The sequence below is a fragment of the Rhipicephalus microplus genome, chromosome X (genome assembly GCF_043290135.1).
Source record: "Rhipicephalus microplus isolate Deutch F79 chromosome X, USDA_Rmic, whole genome shotgun sequence".
Lineage (NCBI taxonomy): Eukaryota > Metazoa > Arthropoda > Arachnida > Ixodida > Ixodidae > Rhipicephalus > Rhipicephalus microplus.
The window spans coordinates 502,140,088-502,151,885 of NC_134710.1; the positions used below are offsets into that span (position 1 = coordinate 502,140,088).

Below are 11,798 nucleotides of genomic sequence, written 5' to 3' on the forward strand. Positions count from 1 at the left end.
GCGGAAATGGGATCGGTTGAGAGAGTGAGTCTATATGCGTGCATTTGCGCTACCAGGGCATTTCCCTTACGGGAAGAGCCGGGGTACCCAAAGTTGGGATGCGTGGCATTAAAGTCTCCAGCGATTATTAAAATATGGTCTCCTGCAATTTTGCTCGCTCGCTGAAAGAGGCCCTGAAATGTAGTTTGTTTGTTTTTGGGTGTACTATATACATTGAGAATAAATATTGACTGTTTAAGCATTGAGTTTGGAATTAATTAACTCTATCATAATGTGTTCGTCTTTGAGATCGGGGCGGACCTCATGGCGAACATATGCGTACTTTTTGGAGATGAGCGTCGCTATCCCACGCGTCCCCACTCGATGGTCCGCTTCGGTGTGATAGGTACGCAAAACTGGCTCGGCGGTCAGCGTTTCTTGTAACAGAATTACGGCAGGCCGATTGGCACTAGATTGAATGAATTGTTGCATGGCTGCCTTCCGCTTGGGAAAGCTAAAGCAATTCCACTGCCAAATTACAAGATTGCTTGTGTTAGCCATGATTATTGCATAGGGGTTGTCGCACGAACCGCCGCGTGCTGTTCTAGTATTTGTAACCGGGCGTGAAGTTCGGTGAGCTGGAGGGCGTGTGGGGTCATATCGGCAACGCGGTCTGCTGCAATGTCTGCGCGCAGGCGGGCAAGTGCCTCCATGAAATTAGACATAGTAACGGGCTCGTCCGGGGGATCGTCGGCTGCGCGACGCTTCGCAGCGCGATTAGCGTTCGACGAGTTAGTGGAAGCGCGTTCAACAGCCGGAGCGGCGGGCGGCGGCGTCTCGACGGCGCGTTCACTCGGCTGCTGCATGTTTCTAATGAGTGCTTTGAATTCTGCGTTTTCTTTGCGCAGCAACGCTAGCTCGCGTTTGAGCTCACGGATCTCATCGTTTTCATGCTGTGGCAAGTTACCCGACCGCGCGTAACCGCGAGTCTCGCCTTTACCGGTGACTCGATCAGCCCAAGTAGGCGTTGCAGTCGGGTTCTTGGTGGTGTTAGGCAGGTGCTTCGTCGATGGAGTTGGGATGGTTGCTTGGGCGTCGGCTGTTGCGTGGCCGAATCTCCTTGGGTCTGTTGGTTGTTGTTACGCCGGCGTCTGCGGCGGCGTCGACGTCGAACGACGTAAGGGACTTGATAGCAATTTGGCCATGTGCGGTCGCCCGTAATGTGGGCCTGGCCGCACAACGTGCACTCGGGTGTCACACACTCATGGTCAGGTCCGGTTGGTTTGATACCACAGTGTTCACACACTTTCTCAGATGGGGTAGGGCAGACGTCTGTTCAATGCCCGACGCGGCCGCAGTTGCGACAGGTGTCGATCTGTCGCTTGTAGAGCGTGCAACGCAGCAGGAGCATGCCGCAGCGCACATAGTTGGGGACTTTAAGTCCATCTAAGAGAAGGATGATGGTAGTTGTATCCTTGATTCGTCGTACCCCCATTAACGTGGGGTTATGTGATGAGACGAACAGGCGTTGTAGCTCTGAGTCTGGGAGGTCAGCGTCGACCCCTCGGACTACGCCTCGGCTGGTGGTGCCAGACGCTGCTACGTAAGCGGATACTGGATGTTCTCACTCCATGAGAACAATTCCTCGCACTTTGGCGTACGTTTCGGCCGTTTGTAGGTTCGGCGTGCTGATCACAAAGATATTCTGCGTGTCGTTAGTGCAAACAATATCTTCCTCTGCCGCCGTTGGCGGGAGTCGTGCAGCGAGTAGTAGAGCTTGCAAGAACTTAAACTTGTTGCACCTACGTACATCCAGGCCACCTCCGGGGCGAACGATGACACGGTGGTGATCCGTTGGGAGCAGGGGCAGTCGGCTGGCGGCTGCAACCCTCGTCACAGCTCCGGTTCACCGGGCGCCAATGCGGGCGCCGGCTGGCTTGCCAGTGGTAGTAGTTGATGACTTTGCTCGGCGTCAGATTGCGTCGATCCAGCCAGGCGCACTGGCTTCCTCTTCAGTGATCGTCTCTCCATCCACCATGGCTTCGGGCATGATGACGGCGCAGGGGCGGGACGCGCCAGCACAGGGGTCCGTAGCCGTGTTAGGCCTACTCGAGGCTTAGCGAGTGAAGGCGAAACGTTGGTTGGAAAGGGAGAAAAGTGGAGTGGCCTGGGCCAAAATTGGCATCCGGGTGTTCCCCTAAACTTAGCGAAAACGTTGATGAAAAATTAGGGAAGATTGAACTCAGCAGACCAGCAAGAAGTATAGCAGAAGGCGGAGCCGATGCGTCGGCGTCCGCTCATCTTGACGCCCCCTAGTGGTCCCTCGGCGCAAATTCTGCCCCATACATTGACTCCCAAGTCACCCAAGAGGGGGGGGGGGGGGGGCGCTGCGTTGAATGATGGGGAACCCTGCACACACCTCTATGACGGTGCTTACCGCATGGCTGTCCGGCTGGGCTAATACTGGGTCTCAGCTACAGTGCGATGCTTGGGCGGCTGCAGGCATAGGTCGGCAAAAATTGTGGAGCTCACTCAGACTAACACTCACCAAAATTTTTCTGAGCCGGACTCACTCGGACTCACACTCGCAAAAATTTTCTTCAAGTGGACTCGCTCGGACTCAAACTCACCAAAATATCACTCACCTGGACTCACACAGACTCAGACTGGTGGCTCGATCCGAGCCTGAGTGAGTTAACTCACGAGTGAGTACGCCCACCTATGTTTGCGGGTTCACTAAATAGCGCATGTACTGCGTGGCATGTAGATGGGCACCGAATGCTAAGCATGCAAGACGGCCACGCGTGTAGAAGCAAAATATCTTGGAAAAAAAGCACCATTAGCAGCCATGCTGACCACTTTATGAACGTTGGCAGACCCAAGACAAACTCGCCTGTTTTCTTACGAAATCCACGAACACTTCAGCTGTTTCGCGCGTTGTTTGTCGTAGTAATAGGCATGCAAGAATGAGAAAATGTGAACTGCTGACCACGGTGCAACAAAATCAGAATACAAATTATTTTTGTTAGTGCTTAATTATTTACTAATAAACACGGTACACAGAAGAAGGTCTGATGTTTGAGGGCTTGCTGTACCAAGCAGCAAGACTAATGCTGCCGCAAGAGACGCATCAGAGGCAGAATATACATCATATTCAATATTACAAATGCATGTCAATTGTTCAATGAGCATAAAAATAACATTTAAAAGTAATGAGTCACATACATGAGGTAAATACACATTGGTGGTACAGAAATGAATATGGGTCATAAAACAATACTGCACAAACACTATAAAAATAAAACTTGAAAGCAATGAGTGTTATACGCAAGGTAAATACACATTGGTGGCACAGAAATGAATATTAGTCATAAAAGAATAGTGCACAAACATCATTTCAGGAACTAATAACAAGAACTAAAAATAAACACTGGTAGCATGTGTGGCAGACTCCACTAAACCACGGTGAAGAAGAGCACCATAAGAGAACATTGTTAACAGAGTGCGACGAAAAAAAAAAGATGTCATGCAAAGTGTCTCGCTAATACAAAGGACCATAGTCTGCCAGCACGCAGCCTTTAACAAACTCCGGCAGTATGAACCAGCAAAAGATATTACACAACCTGATAGGAGCAAAGATTATTGGATCAGTCTATCTAAAAGAAAGGGTTCATTGACATACAAGCTATGGGGTGTGCATATTGAAAATACAGTTTTTATTTTAGTATCCTTGCTCCAAAGCACCAAACATTACCTGCTGGCTTACAAATCGGAACGGTGACTTGTAACATTCACTCATAACTTCAGCCTTTCGGCCTACCCTTCCCCTTGAGACCCAGTGCTCCTTCTGAGGCAGATGGTCCTTATGTAACTGCAGTTTCTTCACTGCAACTCCAGTTGCTGGTGATGCTTGTGCTCTTTTTTTTTGCTGCCAATCCTGAGCACCCTTTTGTTGGCAAGCCTCGTATAGCGATTCCACTGCTTGTGGTAACATTTTCTTCAGCGAGGATTCTCGCCTCATGTAGTGCACCAAACAAGTGTTGTAACACTGTGTCACTGTGAATGTAGTGTAGAGAAGAGAACAGACGAACGGTTTCGGCCCTTATTTTTGATCTGAAGTGGCGCCTACTTTGCTCAGATGTTTTCTGCAAACCAGACTGAAACTCTTCAGTGACCGGATCAGCTAGCACTTCAGGGTCTTCTGTGTCAGCAGATGTGCAGCTTCTGACAGAATGGGCAGTCATGTTAGGCCCTTCCCTGTATTCCACAGGTAGACGTGAAAAGCCCCACCCATCAACAAGCAAAAAAATGGCAGCAAAGTGTTTGTATGGCAATTTTGACTTCTTGAAGTCGAAGCATGTACAGCTTGGATTACTGAAGTTAACTTCATGAAAGCCACCACGCTGAGTGACAAAATGAATGCGAAATGTTCCTTGTTCACTGCCGACTTCCACGTCCTCCGACCTGTAATCAGATGCTCTTGTCAGCCGCTCCATAATATGCTTAGCTACAACAGGGGGCCTCCCACGGAGGAAATCGGGCACATCATGATGATAAAGGCGGTATGAAGTTGAAAAACTCAGATTTGCTTGCCAGAACTGCACCTCTTTTTCGGGAAAAAAGCTTTCAACTAAGACTTTCAAAAGCCCTTGCAGGCTACGGCGACCACTGTTTCCAGCCAAGTATGCCTTTAGCTCCTTGTTTTTTTATTGTTCCGTTGTTTGTGCCAAAAGGGAGCTCCAACCTGTACTTTTTCACCCACATTTCTTTTACTGAAAGCCACTTACTACTTAGATAGGCTTGCAGCTTCTCGTTTCCCTTCCATTGTTGTGGCTCCTTCAAAGCTTCAATTGCTTTGGTCAAGTCCCCCTCGTTTGTACTGGCTGCTACTTGCCTCAGCATTTTCTTAATATCGTCAACATCTTGTACTTCATTTTCTTTTTTCGAAAACCACCTGTGCCAAGCCTGCTCTCGGTGAAAGTCACATAGGACTGGCCTACTCTTCGGGAAGGCAACAGAAAGTGCACTGATCTCTGCCTGGCTATAGTCCACCATCAAAAACGTAGGACTTAGGGTTGGATTCCAGGCCTTAAAGATGTTTAGTGCCTCTTCGATGCAGAGAGCTGTTTCAAATTGTACAATGAAAGCACCTGCAACAGCATAGCAACTTGAAGTTTTCACCACAATAAGGAAGAGCGGAAGTGCATAATCCGTTGTTTGTTTTGTATGTAGCATCAAGACATACGACAACATCACTGTACTTAAGTATCAACTCCGTCATGAACTCAGTCTGAATGCAAAGCAGCAGTGTCTGCTCGCATTCCTGTGCCACAGTTTCTAAAGCGTCACAATCAAGTAACTCGGCCTGCGGTTCCTTTTGCCCATCAGTATCATTTTCCAGAGACATGGCATGATAGGCTCGGAAAAAACATCTTGTTCCAGGTGCTTTCTCTTTCATTTGTTCTAGATACACTGCCACATTCTCTTGATCAAGTGAACTAAATCTGTCCTTACGAAGTGCCTTCTGAATATGATTTTTTATGTCTGTCTACGTAGGGTAAAAGTCTCTGCAAGTAGATGGGGGGCACTGCTTGTTTGAGAACAGTACATCTCGGACAAAAAGTTTTAGGCAGCTCTCAACAGTTTATACAGATGTCACACCTTGTTGTACAAGCTCACCAATTTTTTTGGACACTTCTGAATTTATTGGCTGTGCGTAGCCTGTTCAGCGAGCATCAATGTCATGATTAGAGTGGCTTTCCCTGTCAGACATACAGACATAGAAGCGATGCTGGAAGCTGTTTCGTGCTGCCATTTGGTACATGGTTGTGGGATGTTGATCTAAAAATAAAAGAAAAGAGCAAATGATAAACAGCGTAAAAGAAATTAGGTTGTTCCCAAAATTGGCTTCAAAAATGGGAACCTCTTTCAGTGGTAGAAAATAGAGGTGCATTTGACATATGAAAGCAGAGAAGACATGACAATTGAAGCACGTAGGTATTACAAAGCTGTGTTTTATAACAGTGACATTATACAATACCCTCAATACAATAATACTAAAATGATTTTAAATACACAACCTTTTTTCAGCTTTAGCTGCATTTGCCAGAAATATATGCGCTGCCATGCATCCTTTACCCATGAATACTGCACTTCAATGCTGTAAACACAAAGCAGTTAAATTTTTCAATGGCGCTCGACTGACACTTTCATAGGTAGCATGAAGTGCTAAAACCTTGCAGCATTGATTGCAGTATCAATACATAAAGAGATCCAAGTAAAACACACCAAACAACAGTAACAAGAAAGATTTTGCACATTCACGGACCAATCGAGTGAATTATAAAGTGATGACTGCCCACGAAACCAACAAACCTGTTTGTCAAGAAGTATTGCAAGATGTGTGTGCAACACTCTTAATGCTTCCCCCGTCCTAGTAACATGCGCAAGCAATTGTGCTGCGAAATGTAACTCTTGCACAGACCTAGTGCGTCAAAACAAGTGTAGTTAAAGATAAAACCCACTTCAACGTGCATTCTTGGGATTATAGAGTGATTTTCACGGCATAAAGAATGATTTATAAGATAAGTACTTACATTTACAAACTAAATAACATTTCATGCGGTGATTTCAAAAAGAGTTAACAGTTCAAGCTGTAAAACTTGTAGGTTGAATAATTGTCCACAGAGCATTTTCAAAAATACAGGGCGTGCAAACACGGACACAAGAAAAAAGTCAGGACACTGCAAACTTATCAATAATATAATGAATACTTACCACTATAATGAATGCTTACCAACTAGCTCAGCTCTCTGTTTTTCTAAGTTTCATAATTACGTATGCCTCATCGAAACAGGTGTGCATAAAATTTAAAGGTGCTCATACTCGTAGACTTTATTCAGCCATTTTGGCCACAATCAATAAAAGACACATTTCTGCACAGAACGAGGAGCAAAAAGTGTAATTCAGTATTACCTGTGCAATGCACATGCATTATCAAAAACATGTATATCATGGTGCATGTTTCAAGCCACAAGGCGCGTTGTTGGGCTAGTTGGTTTTGATCCATGAAACTGGTGTAACATGCAACCACAAGGACAAAAAAAAAAGACATACACACACACAGCGCTGCAGATTCAAACCACAGATTGCTTTTACTAATTTATGTAAACTACTACTACTTTGTGGATGTCTCCAATTTTAACTTCAGTATTCATTAAAGCCAACAAGTAATATATCAGGCTATATGCGTTCGTTTTTCTGTTTACCCTGAATTCCGGATGCAACTCCACTTGTTTCACATCCATTGTTGCAGTGCACCCCTTCTTCTTTGTCCCCTGTAGCTTCACCTTTTTTCGCTGGAAGGTAGCTGCTGACCAGTCGGCATGCTTCTCCTATTGCATGAAATGAGATATGGAACATCAGTATGCAATAAATAATGGCAATCATACATGGTTTAGAAGAAGTAGTTTGTGTTTTGGCATTATAAATTCACTTAGGAGCAGCACTCCACGTCTCCACTTAGGTACAGATGCCACAGTATTTGGCTCACATTTAAATTATCATTATGGCTTAACCCTCCCTTGTCCCCTCCCCATAAAATAAATCCCCAGAGTTTTATAACAAACATAAAAGTGTATACCACAAAAAATGCTAATAGGGCTATACGTTTATTCATTTTAACCTGAATATTACCCTCCTTTAAGTAATTACTGTTTTATCTGGCTTTATTGATGAACAGGTGTATTACCGAAAAAGAAAAAAACTGCATTGATATTTCTTTGCCAAAGACAGATTATTTTCGAAGATGTTCACTTGAACATTATTCGATGCCCCATGTGCTACTCATTTATGGATTTCGTGTCGCTCTGCAACTGCAGCAGTTGTACGAGCTCCGCTGTTACAATTTTACGTGCATTCAGTAATGACAGACAGCACTGGAAGTCCAGCTGTTAGAATACTTCTCACTTGGTTCCAGTATCAGAGAATGTCACATTTTAGGCAAGCGTTCTTTACTAATATCTGGTAATACGTACCTCGATCGCCATGAAAACGTTAATCGGTCGATAAACAGATGAAACTTTTATGTCCTATATAATAACTACATAAAAATAAAATCTGCCAAATAATTAATAAACGTTAACGATGTCGATCAGCGTGGGTTTGCTCTTTTGTTTCCCTACAGTGATGTGGTCGTGAAGGTATGTCACTGTGAATGCGCATCAGCAGGATTTTGTGCGACGTACCAATACTTGCACGCTTCAATGCAAAAAAGATATGAGTGCCTGTGACAAATTAAACTATCCGTATCGGCTCAATCGATGTGTCCGTGCGAATGTTACCTGTCGATTTCTTGAATTCTGCACCTTGTGCAGGTCTCTCCCAAAGAGGCAGCCTCTGTCCGTGGTCTGGACAACCTTAAAAGGGATGTCTTCATTTATGACATGTCCGCGTTGAGTGCTGAACAGCAGCCTGCCTGCACAGATAAAATAAATCTTTACATCATCCGTCCCAACGTGGGAGGAGCCCACTGTGCGCTAGTCGCATCTCTCAGGACTCTTAATAAGAAAGTTTGACAATCCATCCATCCATCCATCACGCACCATCCTGAGGCGGCACGTACGCGCTACGTATTTGCGATGAACATACCTTTTGGCTTCACGGAGTGCTCAGTCTGGAAGCACACATTGACAGCGGCGAGTTTTCTTAAGCTCTTCGTATGCCTCTCTGCAGTCAGCATAGCCGGTCCACGTGTTTCCACACTTCTTCAAGTCCCGTAGGTGCCTCCTTAATACATCTTCTTCAGGTGCTGTCACCACTGCAGGCTCCATAGAGCCCCGTGCCGCAGGAAAAGTGGCACGGAATCTGCTCTCAACAAGTGCTCAGCGTAGTCACAGCGGCCAAGCGGCGCTATCGCGCTATTACACGCCCGAGATGACTGCGCTCGGCCAACACCATTCGGCTCGGCTACGCTCGCAAAGCGCGTCTCCGTTGCTAGGCGACGGCCATGCATGCGCAAAAGAGACCCATGTGGAACCAACGTTGTGTGGAACGTACTGCAAAGCACCTCTCCCATTGGTTACAGTGGCTAGAATGTACCTAGGTTACAGTGTACTGGAAGGGGGCAGTGGGCTCACTCTCCGGCGGACACGGCGGAGGCATAGAGTTTCTTACAATACGGCAAGGTTCCTTTTGGCGTTGCATAAATTTGTTGCCAGACTTTGGGCTTTTTGTTGCCAGACTGTCGCTAAATTTGGCAGAAAAGTTTTTTTTGTAGTTGTGGCTTTTTTGTAAGAGTTTGGTGCTATCCGCGGTGCATTTCTTGGCTGAAAATTTTTCTTCTGTAGTTGTGACTTCTCCGTAGGAGTTTGGTGCTATCCGCGGTGCATTTCTTGGCTGAAAATTTTTTTCCTGTAGTTGTGGCTTCTTCGTAAGAGTTTTGTGCTATCCGCGGTGCATTTCACGAGTGCATGAGCGACGCTGGCCGTTTTTATTAACGGAATGAACCGAGCCTAGCAGAAGTCGAGCGTGGTGCTGCCGTGCAATTAAGAGGCCGTTTTAATTCCGTTTTAACTAACGGAATGAACCGCGCATCACAGAATTCGTTTTATTTACGAAATGAACCGAGCCTAGCAGAAGTCGAGCGTGGGGCTGCCGTGCAATTAGGAGGCCAATTTATTTAACGAGATAAACCGCGCCTAGCAGAAGTCGAGCGCGGCGCTGCTGTGCAATTAAGAGGACGTTTTAATTCCGTTTTAATTAACGGAATCAACCGCGCATCACAGAATTCGTTTTATTTAAGAAATTAACCGAGCCTAGCAGAAGTCGAGCGTGGCACTGCCGTGCAATTAGGAGGCTGTTTTAATTCCGTTTTAATTGACGGAATGAACCGCGCATCACAGAATTCGTTTTATTTACGAAATGAACCGAGCCTAGCAGAAGTCGAGCGTGGTGCTGCCATGCAATTAAGAGGTCGTTTTAATTCTGTTTTAATTAACGGAATGAACCGCGCATCACAGAATTCGTTTTATTTACGAAATGAACCAAGCCTAGCAGAAGTCGAGCGTGGGGCTGCCGTGCAATTAGGAGGCCAATTTAATTAACGGGATAAACCGCGCCTAGCAGAAGTCGAGCGCGGCGCAGCTAACGCAATAAAACGAATTCTGTAATGCGCGGTTCATTCCGTTAATTAAAACGGAATTAAAACGACTTCTTAATTGCACGGCAGCACCACGCGCGACTTCTGCTAGGCTTGGTTCATTTTGTTAATTAAAATGGCCAGCGTCGCACATGCACTCGCGAAATGCACCGCGGATAGCACCAAACTCATACGGAGAAGCCACAACTACAAGAAAAAAATTTTCAACCAAGAAATGCACCGCGGATAGCACCAAATTCTTACGGAGAAGCCACAACTACAGGAGAAAAATTTTCAACCAAGAAATGCATCGCGGATAGCACCAAACTCTTACGAAGAAGCCACAACTACAGAAGAAAATTTTTCAGCCAAATTTAGCAACAGTCTGGCAACAACCATCCTTCCAGTCTGGCAATCACTTATACAACGCCAAAAGGAACCTTGCCCAATACTTACTAAAGGGAACTCTGGCACTAGTGTCTATGGGAGCTGCAACACACAGCGCTTCACCGAGCATGGGAATAAATCCGAATGATGGGTAGTACACACATTTGTCTAAACTTCGTACTTCTGCCTGCTTTTGACTCCGTGTGTGTTCGTGTGGCTTGAAGCTGTTTTTTCATGAAAAAAAAAATCGGGAAATGTTCAGCGTTGCGTTTCACCACCCTATTTTTTTTTTACCTTTTCAAATTAGGTCACGAAGTTTAAAAGGGTTGAATATTTCTTTCAAAACAAAATCGAAACAAAGCAGTAAACGAAGCCGCAAGTACGATTCGCCGCCCGCAAGTACGAAAACTAGGCAAATGTGTGTACTACCCATCATTCCCACGGTCAGTGAACGATGGATGAATGGATATGGCTGTACCCCACGGAGGAAAATCCTTCCTCCGTGGCTGTACCCTTTAGATAGGGCAGTGGCTAGCGCCACCAAGCCGTAATACTTAATGAACCAAAAACTAGATTTATTTCTTTTCCGTTAAAAAGTGAGTTTGAGGATTTGTACTTTGCAGTGAAGAGTTTCATCTTCACTCGTGCCTTGATTTTAGCCACCAATCAGATAACCTCCTCCTAGTTACTTCTACCCGCTTAAAGCCTATTTTGCCCTCCCTGTCTCTAAACCCCACTGCTTTGAAAAACTCTGCGCCATCACCCTGAACTATAGAGTGAAGCCCTTTACAGAACATTATCAAGTGTTCGGAAGTTTCCTCCTCCTCTCTGCATGCACTGCATACCGTGTCTACCCCTTTGTATTTGGCCCGATATGTCTTGGTTCGCAATACTCCCGTCCTGACCTCAAACAGTAGAGAACTACCCTGAGTATTATCATAGATCCCTTCCTTGGCAATTTCCTGCTTAAAAGTTCGATAGATCTCTAGTGCGGACTTCTTAATCATGCCCATTCTCCACATGTCAGTCTCCGTTTCTTTCACTTTCTTCTTAACCGATAGTTCTTTTTGGTTTGGCCACCTGCTGTTTTCTAAGTATTTACCAGTCAATTTCCTGGTTCACTTCCTCCATTTTTTATCGACATTGTTCATGTACAAGTAGCTGAAAACCTTCCTAGCCCAACGCTTCTCCCCCATTTCTCTCAATCGCTTCTCAAATTTTATCTTGCTTCTAGCTTCCCTGCCCTCAAATGATGTCCATCCCATATCACCTTGAACTCCCTTATTTGGTGTAT

At 45.5% G+C, this 11,798-nt stretch overlaps 1 protein-coding gene across 1 annotated transcript; it reads right to left on the reverse strand.

Moving 5' to 3' along the window:
* Positions 1–2,370: 2,370 nt before the first annotated feature.
* LOC142776753 (uncharacterized) lies at positions 2,371–9,155 on the reverse strand. Its single transcript, XM_075881012.1, has 4 exons — positions 8,629–9,155; positions 8,322–8,455; positions 7,248–7,373; positions 2,371–5,820 (listed from the first exon to the last, which is right to left on the reverse strand). Exons 1-4 carry the CDS (start codon positions 8,717–8,719, stop codon positions 5,683–5,685), a joined length of 489 nt encoding a protein of 162 aa, XP_075737127.1. The 5' UTR covers positions 8,720–9,155; the 3' UTR covers positions 2,371–5,682.
* Between the last annotated feature and the right edge of the window lie 2,643 nt (positions 9,156–11,798).